Genomic DNA, 19,919 nt, shown 5'->3' with positions numbered 1-19,919 from the left:
CCTTTTTTTGTTTTAATTGTCAGATTTGATTAAAAGTGTCGCCAATTTGTTATACAGTAGCTATGAGTTCAACAATAGGATCAGAAGGTTGTACTAGTACAGTCCACGTTCATAATTTCACCTTTTACAGCGTGTTTTGCTATATCTGCGTTGGCTTTTATTTTACTAACACGTATAGATCAACCTTTATTATAACAATTTATCAAACACATTTCAATGCAAGGCGCATTTATTAAGAGCCGAAAAAGTTCAACTGTTTTTTCGATTTTAAAGGTGGTGTTTCCAAACCGGGCTTCGAAAAAACATACATTTCGGAGTGTGAAATTTATAATCCCAAAACTGATTGTTGGAATCGTATAGCACCAATGCAATCGAGAAGATCTTCTCCAGGAGTGACTAGTTTAAGACAACGTTTATATGTGATTGGAGGGTAAGTACCTACCAATTAAGTACACAGTTGCATTTTCCAAGCAAATTTTACAGGGTGATCCAATAAGCCGTGCACGTGGCTGTTTCTCGGAAACTGTACAGGGTGGGCCAAATTGGATATATTAAATATATTGAAAGTGCTCTTATTAATAAAGATGGGCAAAAACTGATGTCGGTGTCTGAAGTTCAAGTTTGATACAAAACTTAATGACGACCGATGGTTAATATCTGTCAGCTTTTGACAGATATAGGGTGCTTCTCAGAATTCGTACCCTTCTTCAAAACTGTCTAGCGTCTTCCAGGTGCGTTTTTTTTATTTCTGTATTATCTATTTTATTTATGAAAAGATCTTAAAATTACCATTCTAATGACATATAACACTTGATATTTTAAAATGTTTTCTTTTTAACGATTTTTTTGCGCGTATCTTAAAAACCGTGGCTAATAAAAAAGAACTATTTACACTACTGGATTCTACGCGAAAAGTTGCTGTAGAAATGCATTTTTAGAAATAAAAAATAATGCACCTGGAAGTTTTTTAAGAAAGTACGAATTTTGAGAAGCACCCTATATCTGTCAAATGGTGACAGATATTAACCAACGGTCGCCATTAAGTTTTGTATCAAACTTGAACTTGAACTAGACACCGACATCAGTTTTTGCCCATCTTTATTAATAATAGCACTTTTCATTTAAATACATCCAATTTGGCCCACCCCATAGAAGGGCTTCGGAAAAAAAAATCAGTTTAGTTCCAAGCGCTAAGACTCATGATTTTACTAAAATGAATCCAAAAACTCAAAAGAAAATTTGAATGGACTGGTATAGTAAAAATACCAACGTAATTGCCTGTCCTCGACGAAAAATTTTGCTATTTAACTTTTTTTTCGATATCTTCTTATAAAGGGGTCCAAAGTTTGCTGATCATAAAGACTTCTTTTTTGGGGCATTTTAAAAACAATAGCGAATGATGATGAGATATGACAAAACGCATATTGACATTCACCCGGGTGGAAAGTGAGTACTTTCCTACCGGGTGGAAAATAAAAACAGGTGAGATTTATCTTTCCACCTGGTTTACACATAAGAAATAACGTTATTACATACCTGGTTGAAAATAAAATAAGTAATTATATGTCAACGTGAAGTAGTAGTCCATTTTTCTCAAAGTGGAGGTGTATGTGTAAAAGTGATGGGAAAGGCTCTATGATCAGCCGTTTTCGAGATATTTCATTTCCTTCAAAGAAAATTTTGGATCACTTCTACTACTTTGCAAGATTGTTCGTCGACGACCGGCAGCGTTCATCGTATCTTTGTTTTTTCCAGCATTTTCTCGTGGCCTCATTTATTAAACATTTTTTTCCCGAAGTGCTTATGTAACGGGTTGCCCATATTCGACGGACCCATGTTTTTTTTTTAAAAATCAAAGAAAAAAATTAAAATTTGGCGGTTGGCAATCTTAATCATTTAATTTGTTCCAAGTAGATTTGTTTACATCAATTTTTGAATATGATATCTCTCAAATGGCCGCCTTTGGCGTTGATGGCGTATTGTGCCCTTTTTGCAGCATTTTCCATCGTTTTCGCCAACATTTCGGCCGGAATAGCGGCTATTTCTTCACGAATGTTGTCCTTGAGCTCTTCTACGGTCCTTGGCTTGTTAACGTAAACCTTTGACTTCAAATATCCCCACAAGAAGAAGTCAGGCGGCGTCAAATCGGGCGAACGCGGTGGCCAGTCCAAATCACCACTTTTCGACATCAAACGGCCCGGAAACAATTTCTTCAGAAAATCGATTGTTATGCGACTTGTGTGCGGTGGAGCGCCGTCTTGTTGAAACCAGAACTGCCTCATACGCTTTCGACGAATCACAAAATTGGTCATCATGTCGCGATAACGCTCCTGGTTGATGGGAACAGCATGGCCATTTTCATTTTGGAAGAAAAACGGCCCAATGACCGGCGTGTATTGTTCCATGGTAAAAATCTACTTGGACTGACGCTTCAAACGCGGTATGTCATTAAGCGATCTGACATCTCTGTCAAAAGTTATGGCGTTGCCAGATGGGTCCGTCGAATATGGCCAACCCGTACGTACCTACATATGTTATAGTTTCCGACAAAACAGCTGCTTGCTGCTTGTACTGCTTATTGGAACACCCTGTATTTTATTAAAACGCAATATTCAGGTATGATGGAGCATCACAATTAGCTACAGCTGAATGTTATAATCCATGGACAAACACTTGGACTTCGATAACTTCAATGAGTAAGTTTAGTTTTAATGGGAAATATTCATGTCAGGTATAATTCAAAACATGCACCATTTTCGAAGACGGTTTTAAAATGCCATATTATTATGTATTGAATATGATCTGTACAAAAAAAGAATAAGTCGAAAAAAGCAAAACCAGGAATATTTTTTTAGTTTGACATCTCTATTAGGTCTTTTACGAAGGTTGACTTTCTATTTCTGAAGAACGTTCGTTAAACGGTTTTTCCTACTCGGGTGCGATAAAGTCCACTTTTCCGCACTCAAATGAGAGCCGAAAAGTGCACTAGGAGTATCTTTCCACACTAGTGCGGTAAAGGTACTTTTTCCCCCCTTTAACTGCTGCCAGTCTCGTGCGGGAATAGTACCACTTTCCGCACTTGTAACTATTCCAGATATAGCTGACGTCTTTTTTTGCAACTCAACTCACTCTTTCTAACTTTGTATCATCTTTAAACCAAACATATTGTATACCGTATTCATTGATTAGATTCAGTGTGTGATTGTAGGCTCTGGTGGATATAGTTATTATTCTAACAAGTGTAGAAAGTGCATGAGACTTGCCCGCACGCTCAAGACGAGCGTAGTGGCTTTAGTCGAGTCAAGTGCGGGAAAGAGCCGCATTCTGTGTGGAAAAGCACTTATTTCCATTCTCAAACGAATGAAGAAAAATAAACTTTATCTAAAACTACAATTATATATCTTATGTTTTGCCTATATATTATGAATAAATAATACCTTCGAAACGGTGTAGGATATAGTGTTGATAACAGCCTGAGGGCATTATAAGCGGGCGTTATCATAAAGCCCTGAAACCTTTTTTAATACTAGCAATGGCATTTTTATTCCTCCATGCCATAAAAAACTTCGTATTCCCTATCCTAATATGCTCTTGACTTTTTAGGTAATAAACCTTCGTTAGTTTTGCTGCATTTTCTTATATATTTTCTAAAATTTCGTCCAGATTTTGCAATTTTCACTAACTGACAGAACTATCAAAGTCACATCATTCAGGTAAAATAAACACTAAACAACTTACCGGTAACGGTATTCCTTAGTTTCCAATGCCAGAAAAAGTAAATAATTGCTGAATAAGGTGAAACATAAAACATTGTATGCACTACAGGCGTTAGGGAGAGCATAATGTCCGAAAAATGGCCGAAACCTTCAGGACATTATGTTCTCTCTAACGACCTTGGTACATAAAAAGGTATTTAGGCATCTATTTTATTATTCTACCAAAAAATAATCCAAATATCTGCTTAAGTGATCAAAATTAACACCAAATCCATTAAAATTACTTCTAGGAACCAAACGCTCCCGTTTGGGTTCTTGTTCCTTTGACGGCTTAATATACGCTTGCGGAGGGGACGATGGTGTTTCCAATCTTAGTTCAATGGAAAGTTTTGATCCATTGACTGGGATTTGGAACAGTTGTCCTGATATGAACTTTCAAAAGGGTTGTTGCAAAATTGCAGTTCTCGGTAAACATTTCAATTTTATTAGATATTTTATAACATAATCCTTACAGATAGTTCTCTCTATGCCATTGGTGTGAGTAACGATTACCCTGCAACGGTTGAAAGGTTTGTTTATTTTTCTGGATATTTAGTAGTGCTAATTAAAATGTGTTTAATGTAGATATGACCCTCGAGAAGGTAAATGGGATTCAGTGCCTTCAATGTCAACTTCAAGGGATACGTGTGGAGTAGCGGCTTTAGATGGCAATTTGTACTGTATAGGAGGTAATTTTCAGTATGCATTAAGATTACCTTTACTATAGCATAATATTTAACGGACTTAGGATCGGACAGAGATGATGGGGAACGATTGAACCTACGGATGATGAGTTGGGAACCTGTTACGCCAATGCACAGCGCAAGGTACTTACTACATGCACAACTAAATTGCACACTTATTTTAACTTAACCTAATTATATTTCTTTCTATAAGGTTCTGGCATGAATTAGTATCATTGAATGGTCGGTTATTGGCTGTTGGAGGTTTTAATAACCGTGGTGAGTGCCTAAATTCGGTGGAAGAGTTTGATATTAAAACCAACAAATGGACATTACTCACATCTATGCTTTCCGAAAGAGGTGGTTTAGGAGGAGCAGTGTTGGATTGCGTTAATTTAGAGCACGTCTTGGGACAAACTTGTACCTAGTTAATGCGAACAATGTGATAGGTACACGGCGTTAATTATTTTAACAGATTATTAGGCTAGTTGCTATATTACAAAACCAAAGCTTTAATTTTACAAAAGAAAAACGAAGCAGTGTCTTCCCGTAATATCGTATTTCGGAAGGTTAATTGAGTCCTCTAGTGGAAACAATACAATCTCTGGATTTACATTTTGAATACTGTAGACTGTAGATTCTAAGCTATTCTCAGTTCTAAGTCGAGTACCTATTGTCATATAGTATAGCTTTATTTTTTACAAACCATCTGTAAAATCATCAATCACATAATTATAATGATATTTATGTTTCACCTATACATTATGAACAAATAATACCTTGAAAACGATGTAGATTATAACAACCTGCGGGCATTATAATAACGCCCGCTTATAACGCTTTAAAATCTTTTTTAATATTAGCAATGGCATTTTTATTCTTTCATTCCATACAAACTACGTATTCCCTACCTTAGGATGCTCTTGACTTTTTAGGTAATAAACTTTCGTTAGCTTTTGTTGCATGTTCTTTTATATTTAAGGCCGAAACTTGTCACTATGTTCTCTCTAACGCCTTTTAGTACATAAATAGCTATAATATTGACTGATAATTATAATGCACTACCGCACATCTGTCTCTCAATATTTTACTTATTAGTTCTTTAGACTAGTGTCAGTTAGATTTTACCTTGAAATACTGTTTTATAATTAATAATAATAATAATAATCCATTTATTTCCACAATTTAACATAAAAAACTGTCGAAAACATCAAAAGATAAAAAATATAATTTAAAAAATTAAAATTATGTCTGTCAATCCCCAAAACCTAAAAACCTGCGTTCTAAAAAAATTCCTCCGAGGAAGCAACACTTTTGTAGTAGAAACTTTTTTAATTTAAATTAAAAAACATGAACTGTTGGAGAACTTTTAACGGTACTTTCGAGGCTATTATAAAACCTGCAGGCATTAAAAACCATATTCTTTTGATAAATTGCGGTGCGGTGCAATCCAGGTACCAGCCAATTTTTATGTCTAGTGTCATGATTGTGACACAGATGACAATAAAAGTTGGTGTAATATAGAGTCAGAACCACATCAAGACTGAAATGATTTGACATAAATTTTAGTGCGTAACAATTTTTGCATAATTTATTACAAACCGCCCCATTATGATCGTACCAGAGTAAACAGGAGTCAAAAGTTAATCCCAGCATCTTCGATGTCCTAGAAGAAGTTATAGCACGATCAGAATCCTCAAACATAGTCGCTCTCTCCGACAAAGCTCTGTTATTGGAGAAATAAAGAAAGTGGGGCTTTGCTTATATTGAGTTTTAATTGATTCTTATCGGACCACAACAAAATCTTATTATAAACCAATTCGGTTTTTGCAATAGCGCCTTTAGAGCTCGCATCTAAAATAAGGATATTTGTGTTGTCAGCATATGCCGTAACAAAAACATCCCCAGCGACCCCATAAAACTAAATTATTAATTTACTAAATTATCAATTACTGATCCCTGTGGCACACTTTTAGTTAAAATTGAATATTTGCTTTTCTGGTCATTCACTGAAACGTGTTGTTTTCTATCTTGGAGGTAAGACTGAATCAAATTGAACCGAATTGTACCTCGAAAACCGTATCTATACAATTTGGCAAGCAAAATACGATGATCAAAAGCACGAGAAAAATCCACGAAAAGACCAATAGCGGACATCCTGCTGTCCAAGGCGTTTGGCTTTGACTCAAGTTTTGAAATCAGCTATCAAAAGTGACGTTTATTTCTTTATTTTATTTTTAATTATTTTTTACCGTTAATTTATAAATTAGTTCTTTAGTCGTTAGTTATTTAAATGTGTGTGAAAATACTGAAAAACTAATTTGTTATTCGGTCTATATCTGTTACTCATTGTATGTTCATATTTCAGTTATTTGTAGGAATTATAGACATACTTATAATGTAGTAAATGTTTAAAAAGAGACATTTTTTAAAAGTTATATTCAATTATGAGTTCCATTTAAAATACGTAAGTTATGTCAATTATTGAGAAAACGGAAGGCAGTAGCAAAAAAATAAGCACGCCACTGGAATCACATATAAAAAGTGATTTAAGAATGTGTTTGTTGCACTTCGATATTTTAATAAACAAAAGAGTTTTAAAAAAAGACGAAATTCGAAAAACGCCCTCTAGCTCCGCAAACTGCCAAGATATCGAAATACGGTTTTTGCCTTTAATCTTTTTTCAAAAATCAAGCTCTATACATGCATACTAGTTTTTTTTCTTATCTAGCCAAGAAATGGGGTTTTCCTGTCGAAACACACTAAATCCGGACACCCTGTACAGTGTGTGCAGGATAAGCAGCGCCACTATGGGGATCTGGAAAACGGTTAGAATTACAGATTTGGTTAAATGGAAGAAAAGTTGCGTAATCATGGTCTTATGGCCGATTGCACCAACGAATATCATTTCAGTTGCCATTTGCATGTGACAGTTCAGATTGCAAAATGTCACAGTCAAAACAAGACTTAACTAAGTCAGCTTAAAAATACGATGGTGCAAATAGTCCTTAATAAAATGACATGTAGAAAACATCGGCTTTTTTTCGGTTTTTGAGATATTTTGCAAAAACTGAATTTTGTAATTTTAAGTTTTATTTTTTGTGACCTTAATATTGGACCTAGACCAAAACTTATGACACTTCTTCGCAGCATCTTTTAAAGCTTTTCAAAGTGGCATTATCAGTTTTCCATTCCGACGTTTCCTCTTTGCGGAACCATCCTCAACTTTATTTTATTAAATACAGTCCTGACGTTTTTATGTTAGATTTTGAAATCCCTTTTTATTCCGAATTCAATAACGTATGAAACTTATTTTTTTTTATTTAAATTTTTCTTAATTTTGGGATCGGATCAAACTGTTTTTTCTCGTCTTATTTTTAAGTTCAAATTAATAATAACCATCTAAATAACCTGAACAATTCATTGGCATAGACAATTTTTAATTAAAAATAAAATAAAAAATAATGTTCAAAGCCGTAATATAGGACTTTATTAAAATCAAAAAACAGAGTAAAACGCATTTAAACCATAAAGTGTCATACATAATTGAATTCGGAATAAAAAGGCCTTTCAGAATCTGATATTAGAAAACAATGACCGCATTTAAAAAAAATGAGGTTGATGATGGTACCGCAAAGACGAAACGTTACAAAAAATAACTTATAGTGCCACTTTAACGAGTTTTTTAAAGTTTTTGTGGACAAGTGTCATTAGTTTTGGTCCAATATAAACGTCAAAAAAAAAATGTTAAATCGAAAAATTAACTTTTTTCAAAATATCTCAAAAACGGAAAAACATTTTGACGTTTTCTAAGTGTCGTTCTATTAAGGCCATGATTGCGTAACTTTTCTCCCATTTAACCAAATCTGTATATTTAACCGTTTCCAAGATCCCCAAAAGGTAATTTAAGTTGTGAAAATTTGTTAAATGAAATTTAGACAGTGGTAAAAGTTTCAATTGTAAAATACATGTAACGTGGTGCCCGGAACTGTTGATGAAGCAGGATCGGGGTGCCTCCGACGCTTCTGTCAACCGGACCTCTAAAGTTTGTAGTACCCGAGAGGGAGGACTGGGAATTCTCTCAAAATTCTATCCTCCAGTCGCATGGAGACGTCTCGTTTACAGATGGATACAAAACCGTGACAGGGGTAGGTGTGTATGGTGCCACTTTGGGGAGGATCTTCCAAGCCGAGGTCTTCGCGATCATCCGATGCGGAGAGTTCATTTTAAACTCACCGCTACGCCGGAAGAATATATTATAATAACTGCAATGTTTCCAAGCGTAAGGATTGATTCTGGACGAGAGGAGGGTTTAGATGCTGAAATTGAAGAAAATGTTCTGGATATAGCTGAAGAGAATCCTGGAGTTAGTGCGAGGCGGATTGGTGTTGAACTTCAAATACCATCACATGTGGCCGTTTGTAAGACGCTTAGAAAAAACGGTTTAAAGCCTTTCCACGTTCAACCAGTTTAAAGTCTTCAAGAAGGTGATTATGACTTAATGGTTCAATTTTGTTAATGGATCCAACAAAATCGAGACCTCCACAGATACATTTTATTTAGCGATGAAGCTCAGTTTACCCGCGATGGAATTAACAATTATCACAATGAACATCTTTGGTTCGATGAAAATCCTCAAGCCACGTTTGAACGAAACTTTCAACATCGTTTCAGTATTAACGTGTGGTGTATAATGCTCAAAGACCAATTGTTTGGTCCTTTTGTATTGGATGGACGTCTTACTGGATATGGAGATTTACGGTTTTTGGAAGACCATTTAACGAACATGTTGGATGATGTTCCGCTAATTGTTCGACACCGAATGTACTTTCAGCATGATGGAGCATCGCCTCATTTTAGTCGCAGGATGCGTAATTTCTTGGATAATCGTTTTCGTGATCGTTGGATTGGCCGAGGAGAACCTCATGCTTGGCCACCGAGATCACCAGACTTAAATCCACTGGATTATTGCCTTTGGGGGTGGATGAAATCACTAGTATACGAAACAAGAGTAGAGACCGTGGAAGGACTCCGCAATCGAATTTTCAATTCCGCAAATATTATTAGAAACAATCCCCAAGAAATTCAGCGTACCACTCGACAGATTAACAAGCGTGCTGCAGCTTGTATTGAAGTTGGTGGAGGTATTTTCGAAAATATTCCAAATTAGTTTAGTTTTGTTGTTTAGACCACAATTATTTGTTTGTATTGATTTTAAAATGAAAAACAGTCACAAAAAAGAAAAAACCTAAGGACCGATTATTTCAGCAACGGTTAATATGGGTTCATTTATCTTATTTTAACCTCCTGAACGCATTCCTAAAATATTTCCCTTTCCTCCCGAAACCCTGTATAAGTAACTTTCCTTTATTTTTCGTAAAAAAAACGATCTACGCAAAATTAAAACAAGAATGACAAACAAAATTTAATAATAAAATAGGTTTGATATAATTCTGCTATTCACAATATACATTTAGAGAAAATACCTCGAAATATTTACGAAAAATGCGAGTAGAAAAGTATATTTTAGTGACTGAAGTGTGTACATCATTGTATAAAAATTACTAAATGTTAAGTGGACGAAGCTAGATAAGCCGTTAGAAAAATCACAAAGTTAAGGAAATAACACAATGTTGAGTTTACTAAATAGAAAGTTAAGGCATGATTTACAATAGTGACGTGGCAATGGAAAGAATTCAGAGATTCAACTTACCTGTTATAATAAAAATTCAAATATACAAATTATGCTCACAAAATATGTACATGTACTTACAATTGTGACCTAAATAAATTTATACAATTTCTTTACCCCGGTTAGAAAACGCGAAAAAAAAAGTCCTCATTAAGGCAGATTAAGTGTTTCACAAAGGTACCACAAAATGTATCAAATCAAATCTATACCTTTTTAGTAACTTAACAGGGACATTGAAAAACTAGGCCCTAAACTTACGTTGAAAATAAATAATAATAAGTCACAAATTGCATATATCACTACAGATTACTGGACTGTATGAGCGATGAAACCTTTCGTTGTTTTTTGAGTCCATTTAATGTCTGGTCACGTGGCTATTTGACTGCAAAAGAAAAAAAATATAAACATTCAAATTACAAATACGTTTTTAATATTATCGCATAATATACTGGGGGTTTCTTTGAACAAATGCATTTCTAAATATATCAAAACGTTATTTAAAACTTAATACTAATTAAACCTTCATTTCTTATTTCCGGTGTTTGAATTGATGTCAACATATTCCTTCATCACTCGTTTTAGTGTTTCTTTATCCTGTAAACATAATCAGTTCAACAAAAGTTAAGGTAATACCTATTTATTTTGAAATGATTTAATATTATTATTCAACAATAAAATAAAACACATCACTACTTGACGGCTTCCTAAATTAAGCCATTAAAAGCCCATACCAGCTAAAAGTAATAACAAATAGTATACTTGTAATTAATTGTTGAAGTCATTAAACAAACATTTTCAAAGTTTTAAATTATGTCTGCGTCTTTTTCCCGTCTAGAACCAGAAAGTCACACCAACAGGCTTACACCACAGCTAGTTTGAGACCTGAAAAATAGTAGTTTGTATACCTAGGCCGTCAAATAGTTATTTGTATACCTAGGCCATGAAATGGTATTTTTTCGGCCGAAAGAAAATTGGCGTCCGAGGCCGTTTTACGGCCGAGGACAACAATCTTGAGAACGAAAAAATTATTTCACGGCCGCGGTGTACACAACCTTTTTTGTTCAAACGATATTTAGTTAGAAATTCCTAATTTTTGATAAATAAAATGAGAAGGGTCTAGCAACCACGGTGACGTTTATTGTTATGTTTGCTGGTTATGCATTGTTGATGTGACGTTAAATAATAAACTGACTCTTCTCAGAAATATTTTCTATTTTTTTTAAAAACGCGAAAATGAAATTGGTAGACGAAGATTGCTGTACTGGATGGGTGTACTGCTGTAATTGGTGCACACAGTGGACACATAGAGAAGTCATAACCAGCAACTATAAGCGTAGACGGCGACATGGTGATTGTGAATTTACTTTTTCCCTGTATTTTTTTTTCGGCCGTAAAAGTGCATTTAACGGCCGCTAAACAGTACGTGAAGTGAGTACTGTGACGCTATTTATTCGGGAGTTCGAATTAAAGTATGTTCTAGAACAAAAGTTAATGAGAATTGCCTCGGGCGCCACCTGGTTTAAAGAAAGTAATTAGAATTTTCGAAATGTGAACCAGGAAACACAATTCGTATGCCTTGGTAGCTTTTATACAGCTGGAGACAAGGTTCCCGACAATCTGTGGTAACAGTGGTTCAGTTGGTGACAACGCAAATAAAAGCCAAAAGTACCAATCAACTAACGTATATTCTCTGTGATTAACTTAAAATGCCAGCAAACTTAACTAGAGCAAATACTTATGCAAACAAACGTATCTTAAATCCCCCCTCCCCTTAATTAAACAAGAACGAGAGTGAGAGTGTGCAACTTAGTTACGGTACGGGTCGGATGCGATGCAAAACAGGTCAACGGTATAATGCAGAAAGTTAAAAAGCCACGCAATGCAATGAATGTTACAGGTACAAGATGAATCAAACTTAATTACAGGGACAATGCAGGTCTACGTTTACAACTAAGCAATTAACCGTCCTAGTGCAAATACAGTTACGGTGTCACGGGTCGGTAAAAGGGTTGGGAAAGGGTATTGCTGAACCACCCGGTCTATACGAGCCTTGTAGTGGTTCTTGTTGGCAACGGGATCTAGAAACTTGCCTCCTACGCCCGGTCTAGCGAACCATGTAGCGTAGTCAACAAAAGACAGGGCCAGGAAGTGCGGCCGGACTACTAAATGACACAAACGCCCGGTCTAGCGAACCATGTAGCGTTTGTGTTGAAGGTGGAACTATCGTGTAGCGCCCGGTCTAGCGAACCTCGACGCTACAGAGTAAACTAGGGCCGGAAATTGGCCTATCGGGGAAAAGTATACAAACACCCGGTCTAGCGAACCATGTAGTGTTTGTATAAAAGCCTACAGTGCCGGATCTATGGCGTAGCACCCGGTCTAGCGAGCCACAATGCTACTGAAGTAAAAAGGGCCGGAAAAATGGCCGGACTGGGACTAACGGTGCAAACGCCCGGTCTAGCGAACCATGTAGCGTTTGCAATGAAAACAGGTGACGTGAACGTTACAGCAGCGCCCGGTCTAGCGAACCACGACGCTACAACAAACGGCGGTACAGGGTTGGAGTAAACAGGGAACGAACACCCGGTCTAGCGAGCCTCGGTGTTCAAATAACAGGTACACAGTGCACTAGGAGAGCTAACCACTAAACAGGTATACTTACTGTGTTGCGGCGGTGCTGCTGGGAGGTTGAGATGTTGCTCGGGGGAGCTAGTGATCTCAACAGAGAACGAACTGACGGCGCACGCTAGTTTTATAGACAGTCCGATTCCCCCACTGTCGGGTAGTGGGAAACACGGCCCTACTCGAGTGACGCGTACCGAAACGCAGTACTGCAGGAAAACGGTACGCTTCGGCCAACCTAGCCAGCTACGTCAACTCGCGAATTATAATTACAAGGAAACGCAAACCACTAATTTCCTATTACGCGCTATCATACTGCAGCATTGTTGTAAACCCTGTAATATTACCCATGGTTTCCAACAAGAATGGTAAAAATCGGACTGGCCAATCCTGAGAAAATATAATAACTTAATAATACGGCTTATCGTATTTTGGCAACGTCCTAGCACTGGTTACTTTACTAAACGGCTTCTATTAATAGATTCCTTATCTGCATATCGCCGCAAATCCAACGGTACTAACGGACGGCTTAGTAAACCAAACAGAAAAATATTCGTAACTTCGTTACAGTACTTCGCGTCCGTTTGAACAAAAATGTATTTTTTCTACAAACATTCAATAATGATGCATTTTTCGGTTCCAAATCTCAACGAAAAGTTACCCTTTACTGAGGAGTTTACTTTATCGAATGATTGCTGCGCTCCAGTTTGTGTCGCGCAGCAAACGTCATTCTCAGAGCATAAAAGTCATGGTTTGCGCGCTTAATACATAAATAACTATAAAATCTTAAAATCCATTATGGTTTACGACTTCATTTTTTATTTATCATAACCTATATCTGTCTGCAACGGTTTTCAAGATATTGACGTTTGAAAAATAATATTTTTAGGTTTTGGAAAAATTGGGTGTCAAAGCTCCTAATAAAGCAAAACAAAATGAAAAGGATATAAACAACTTTTGACCAATTCAAATTTTTTTAGACAAGTCTATTTATTCAAATATTGATATTACGGTTGAAGTTTTTAATTTATAGCTGTGATTTATACTCTTAGCTAATTCGTGCGCGGTGTTTTTATAGTGTTTTCTCTCGTTTGTGCAATTTTTGCACAATAGGTTTTTTTAGTTTCCTTCTTTAGCTTTTGGCTGAGTTTTACAAAGAATTTTGTCACTATGGGCAAGACGGGATGTGCCATAAAGGGGTGTAGCCCTTCAAAACATTCCCGACGATTTCGTTTTCCTAACCCGGAAAAAGACAGTGTTACCTTTTCACTGTGGAAACAATTTTTAGGACGATTTATTTTACTTCTTATAGTTAATAATAATTTATAGCAGGTAAGATCTCAAGTAAAGTTTATTTTTAGTCGTTACAATGTTAAGGTAGTAAGAGGATTACTATAAGAGGTTTTCAAGGAGGCAAAATAGGTTTAATGATTTGTAGAACTCAATATAGCTTCTTAGTTTATGACGATTATTTTGGTAAGTTTAGTGGAAAACTAATGTATTCTTTTGTATAGTGTAAGTGTTTAAGTGTGTTTAAACAGCACTATGACTTCAAAGTTAATAAATGTATCTGTTTTAATACCCTAGTTTTGCACTATACCTAGGTACTACTAATAGTAGTACTTAATAGAAATAATGTAAAAAGTATGTGTATGTATGTTTTATGTATAAAGTATAGCTTTATGATCTATTCTTAACTATATAGTCTTAAAGTCTTGGGTTTAGTAAGTTGGTGCAAAAACTTACTAACCAAAAGCTTATTATTTTTGTAGAGTATATGTTTTGTATGTTCATTTCCTTAAAATATATATAATATATTTTGTATGCACTGGACTTTGTTTTATTTACCTGTTTCTTGACCCAAAACCATGAAATAAGGACTTAATTTAATTCAAAAAGACTGAGTTTACCCGTGCGTCATCTCCCTATGATTTAGAAGTAGACATGCATTATTGACTTAACTTAACTGTAAGTACTTTCATAATATTATTATTAATATTTTTATTTTTTTTATGTGGCTGTCACGATCTAACCAAAATTGGCACAATTACTAACTAACCTGTTTTGAAAAAAAAGTGGGAGTGGTTATTATGGTTTTTATTTAGCCATTTAGTTTTTCCTAAATTCGGAATTACTTACTATTACAGTATTTTTTTAGAAAATGCCTGAAAAAAATTCTCCACAGACAAGCCCAGCAGTTAATTCTTAACCTTTGTGAATATTTTGAATTGGAAAAAACCAATGGATGACCTTTAGAAGCTTTATCATCTGTTCAGGAAGAAAATAAGAAATTTTAAGACCTTACATATTCTCACTGATGTATTTTTTTTTTGATACTAGAAGGTTGCAGCTGCTTTGAAAATTTCCCGCAAAACTGTTTATTCGATTCGGAAAAAGCAAGCAAGTAATCTTATGATTTCCTCACCTAGAAAACGTAAATCAAGATGTTAGCGACGGGCCAAGACCACTGATTTATCTGAAAGCATTAAAATGGATGATCGAAATACATTATATGATATGTACAACGATAGTATGTTAATAATAGTAAAATATATCTACTTTTGTAAGAAACATCTATTAACATTTCATTGTTTCCAGAGACTGAGATTTTTGGGTTGCATTATAGATTTTTCATAAAAATTTCTTGAAACATTAATAATAAAGTCAGAAAAAATAAAATAAGCGTCTAAAATGTTTTCCAGCGGGTTTAAAATAAAATAAGTGGATTGCAACCTGAAAATGAGATATGAGATACTACAGCATCACTCAGAATGTCTTACTGAATTTTTAATTTGTTGTATTTATTTTAGAGAAACATGTAACTATCCAGAACCTAAATCAAGAGCTTAAAGTTAAAGAAATACTACATATTGGTGATACATCTCTGCGAATTTTGGTAAATAAATTAGGTTTCAAATTTAGACGGAATTCTATGATCCAAACGGAGACTTCTCATAAATAAAAAATGTTATTTCGGTCCAGATATTTTTGATTTGCTTTTGTATAAGGTTGTTTTAGTGCAAATTTGCAGCCAAAGATCTCTACTTTGTGATTGACAATACACGCAAAATTTTAAACGCGACGAAGCTTTAGACACGCCCTTTTATATAATATAAACACAACAGGTTTGTTGACAAAAACTTGATTTGATTCATATGATTATAAATGACGTAGCCTTCGTGACGCACGGGTAAACTAACTCCGCGAGAACAGTACACTGCTTCACCGTGTTAACACGGAGATTAACATCTATCTAGTTGTGTTAATCTATGCTCCTAATCTAAATGAGATAGAGCAAAATAGCTTGCATGTCCCTATCTTAACTTTTTGAGTACTATCATTTGGTTGACAGCCAGAAGTTGACACCTACTGCCAGTAAAACCGGAGGTGCAAAAATTGAGCATGCTGACTTTACTATATGTTACCAAATTTTCAAAACTTACCTATCGGTAGTTTGTCTTATATCGATCGATGTCTTTCGTCGTGAGACACCCTGTACAGGGTGCTGCATTTTCGATGGTTTTACGGGGTACAGAGAAAACGGTAATAGATAGAAAAAAAGTAGCATACGTGTTCCGATCTCATTTTCCGAGCTGAGATGACTGGCGAAGAGTGCGCTGCGCAAACTTCTTTTGTTTCAAAGATACGGGGGTTTTTTGAAAAATGGTCATTTTGGAACCTCCTCTGTATTTCATTTGCTATTATAGTTATCAAAAAAGGAAAAACGGTTTCCGGTAGAAGTTTTGACGTAGAATCCAATGCCGTAGTCAGTTTTTTTCTATTACGTTTAGTTTCTGACATATGACAGTAAGTTATATTTTTTTAAATGGAACACCCTATATATTTTTATGTCATTTAATTCTGTTGATTTTTACTTTTTCAACGATGTATTAAAACCTATAAGTTTGTAAATGTTAATCTTGGTAATTAGAAAAAAGGCGTTTCTTTAACAAAAACGGGCTAAATAATATGTATAAAAATACCCACAGTCGAAACAAAATCATCATGTTCATATTAACATGTTACATGTCGTTTATAAACAGTTTTTTTAACTTCTACCTTAAAAATAGTAGAAAATAGAAATGGCCACTTTTCTTATTAAAGCGACGGTAGAACTGTTTGTAATTTAGATTTTTTTTAATATTGAATTTTCTGATGTGTTAGTTTATATGATTTCCGATTGTTTTTCTTTCGTATTTTAGATATTGTCATTTTTTTAACTTAGCAAACGACTTTTTTTTTAAATAAGAGGATTAACTTTTACAAACTTATATGTTGTAATACACTGTTGAAAAGGTAAAAATGAACAGAATTAAATGACGTACAAATATATAGGGTGTTCCATTTAAAAAAATGTAACTTACTGCCATATGTCAAAAACTAAACGTAATAGAAAAAAAACGGCTACGTCATTGGATTCTACGTGAAAAGTTGTACCAGATACCGTTTTTATTTTTTTAATAACTTTTATAGCAAATGAAATAAAGAGGAGGTTGAAAAATGACCATTTTTCAAAAACCCCCCGTATCTTTGAAACAAAAGAAGTTTGCGCAGCCCACTCTTCGCCAGTCATCTCAGCTCGGAAAATGAGATCGGAACACGTATGCTACTTTTTTTCTATCTATTACCGTTTTCTCTGTACCCCGTAAAACCATCGAAAATGCAGCACCCTGTACATATTATTCTTAATGATATTATTGCATGCATATCAGTTGTTTTTTTTTTGTTTGTACCAATTACAATTACAAATTCAATCACCTACTGTGTTTCAGAAACGTAATCCAATCATTTATAATATGAAATGGAATACGTTGTCTTAAATTACTTTTCGCGCGTCACTTTTTCTAGCCTAACACCCAGTGTATTATGCTAATAACTTCACACAATCCTAGTGGTTAAAATCAATTTGGTTAATCATTCAAAAAAATTAATTAAAGCCAGGGGTTAAAGGCGTCAAACATAACAAAACACGCTTGATTTACTTGAATCGTTCAATCAGAAAAACAACGACGTGGTCGAATAACCGTACTCCTCAGAATCTTCCAGAAGCTTTTCTCTACCCTCGGGCAAAGCAAAGTTAGGGAGATCCTCGATTTTTAACGACTGGGAACGTCTGAGATAGTTTCAGAATAAATATACAGGATGTTTCATAATATTCAGGATATGGCAGCTCGTCCAAAAATATAAAAATGAGTTTCTATTAGTTTACCCTCTAAAAATGGTTCCTTTTAAAGCTACAGCGTGTTACAATTGATAAAAAAAACTCGTTTTGGAGCACAAGATGGAGCACCGTCCAAAATGGTCCCTGCACGAACCTCGAGGGTCCAAACCAATTGCGTGCTTTTGCAAACGGAGAACAGCCAGAAAAAGACTGGCCGAGCAATTTCCCCAAAAAGCAATGCCGTACCTCAAGTGAGATTCCACAAGTGAAAAGTATACACTCTTAGCAACCCAAGATTTTAGCATTTTTCTTGTGCTTCTAACAGCATAGCAAGAAGCAGCCAATTCACCTTTTAATTGCAAAACATGCTGGTCAGATTTAAGTCCCTCATCCAACCCCAGTCCCAAATACTTCGCCGATTCCAAGCTCGCAATTGTTGTGTTATCAAATGAGGCATGAATAGAGCATTTAAAGTTTATTATGTTAGTTTTCCCCAGATTTAAAGTAAGGGAATGAGTCGAACACAACAATCGCAATGTCATCTGCAAAAGATATACATCTTACTTCTTTACTTCCTTTTGTATGTCAATGATTTACCCGACACCAAAAACAAGATTGGACCCAAAATCGATCCCAGCAACAAGCTCTCCTCTACCAGACTCATCATCCTGAAATCTGACAACCTGTGATGGTCCAGACAAATTTGATCTGAACTAGTTCAAAATAAAACCCCTAAAACCGCACTTCTCGAGCTTCACAAGTAAGGCCAAATGGGAAACACAGTCGAAGGCTTTAGTGAAGTCAACAAGGACAGCTGACGCCACCTCACCCTCATTTATACCCACATACAGGACCCCAAACATAGCATCCCCCGTACCCAAACCCGACTGAAAACCAAATTGAGTCGGAGACAGGACCCCATGCTTCTCCAAGAAACCGTTGATCCTTTTCTTCATAATTTTCGCAATAATCTTGGCCATCGGGGGCAGCAAAGAAATCGGTCTATAACTAGAAGCCAAGTCTCTATCACCACCCTTGAACAATGGTAGTACTGTTGCAGACTTCAAAAAAGAAGAAATGTAACCGCAAAGAATCGATTCGTTAACTGGAAGTTAACGATTCGTCAGGAAGATCCTCGTAGGTTTTGACAGATAGTCCGTCCCAGCCCACTGCACTCTTATTTTTTATTTCAGCACAAATGGTTCTTAATTCTGCGACATCCACTGGTACGAAACCTGAAACGGAAATACGTCCGCCGAAGGATCGCGACAATAATTATAACATTCACTGAGTTGGCATTGCTCGGAGCAATGGAGTAGTAAAAGGTATTTAGTGTCTCAGCAGTCAAATCGACCCTCGAGTATACTCCCTCATGTTCTCCCCTAAACTGATTAATAATAGACCATATTTCCATTTGCTTATTGTTAGCCCTATCAATCTATTGCTGTATACAAAAAAATGGTTAGTTATAAAGTATTTTTTAAGTTTGTGTAGACATCTCATATTATTAGAGGACGTCGTTAGTTCTTTGGTAGTCCAAGGCTGCTTTTGTATTTTACAGCCCTCAGGGGAAAGGATCTGTTAAAAATAGATTGAAGCGTTGTATGGAAGTTAAGGAGCAAGCTATTGCCATGAATGGCAGTCCATTCCACGCTGAATTGGTAAAATTCGTTTTTGTGAACAAACATTGCAATTTCTTAATAGTTTTCCTCTTGGGCTTTGCAAGATTGAAATTAGAAAGCACGGCCTCATGGTCCGAGAGACCCGTATCTTTAACAATACAAACAACCGAACTATCGCAGAGGTTAGAACACACATAATCAATATTAGAGGACGTCAGCTTAGTCAGTCCCCTGTATAACTCCTGACATGCATTGCAAAGCCATTAGACAGCAGCAGAACCTTAATGTGCTGCACCGACCACAAACTGGCATCAGTATAATCTATATTCCAATCTCTGCACAATATTACACTAGAATTTAATGGTAATTTGTTTAAAAAATTTT

At 35.6% G+C, this 19,919-nt stretch overlaps 2 protein-coding genes across 7 annotated transcripts in view; one reads left to right on the top strand and one right to left on the bottom strand.

Annotated features, from left to right (window-relative positions):
* The window catches only part of LOC145726401 (kelch-like protein 17), a 29,377-nt gene extending 23,694 nt beyond the window's left edge, over positions 1-5,683 (top strand). Inside the window, exons 9-15 of the mRNA XM_081975451.1 lie at positions 274-430; positions 2,617-2,696; positions 4,007-4,183; positions 4,231-4,285; positions 4,341-4,444; positions 4,504-4,582; positions 4,653-5,683. Coding sequence (XP_081831577.1) covers positions 274-430; positions 2,617-2,696; positions 4,007-4,183; positions 4,231-4,285; positions 4,341-4,444; positions 4,504-4,582; positions 4,653-4,866 — 866 coding nt within the window. The 3' untranslated portion in view covers positions 4,867-5,683. The remainder of the gene's footprint in view (positions 1-273; positions 431-2,616; positions 2,697-4,006; positions 4,184-4,230; positions 4,286-4,340; positions 4,445-4,503; positions 4,583-4,652) is intronic.
* A 4,155-nt stretch (positions 5,684-9,838) lies between these two features.
* The window catches only part of LOC145726381 (protein diaphanous-like), a 100,438-nt gene continuing 90,357 nt past the window's right edge, over positions 9,839-19,919 (bottom strand). For 4 of the 6 annotated variants that reach the window (XM_081975418.1, XM_081975416.1, XM_081975419.1 and 1 more), the window contains 2 exons: positions 17,735-17,865; positions 9,839-10,512 (listed from right to left, as the gene is read on the bottom strand). In XM_081975418.1, coding sequence (XP_081831544.1) covers positions 17,748-17,865 — 118 coding nt within the window. In that variant the 3' untranslated portion in view covers positions 9,839-10,512; positions 17,735-17,747. The remainder of the gene's footprint in view (positions 10,513-17,734; positions 17,866-19,919) is intronic. The other 2 variants (XR_014177592.1, XM_081975421.1) reach the window with 2 other exon arrangements.

The sequence above is a fragment of the Ips typographus genome, linkage group LG3 (assembly GCF_016097725.1).
Source record: "Ips typographus isolate SLU linkage group LG3, UJ_Ityp_2.0, whole genome shotgun sequence".
Lineage (NCBI taxonomy): Eukaryota > Metazoa > Arthropoda > Insecta > Coleoptera > Curculionidae > Ips > Ips typographus.
Note: the sequence above shows the minus strand (reverse complement) of the source record. Positions and strands in the feature narration are given on the sequence as shown.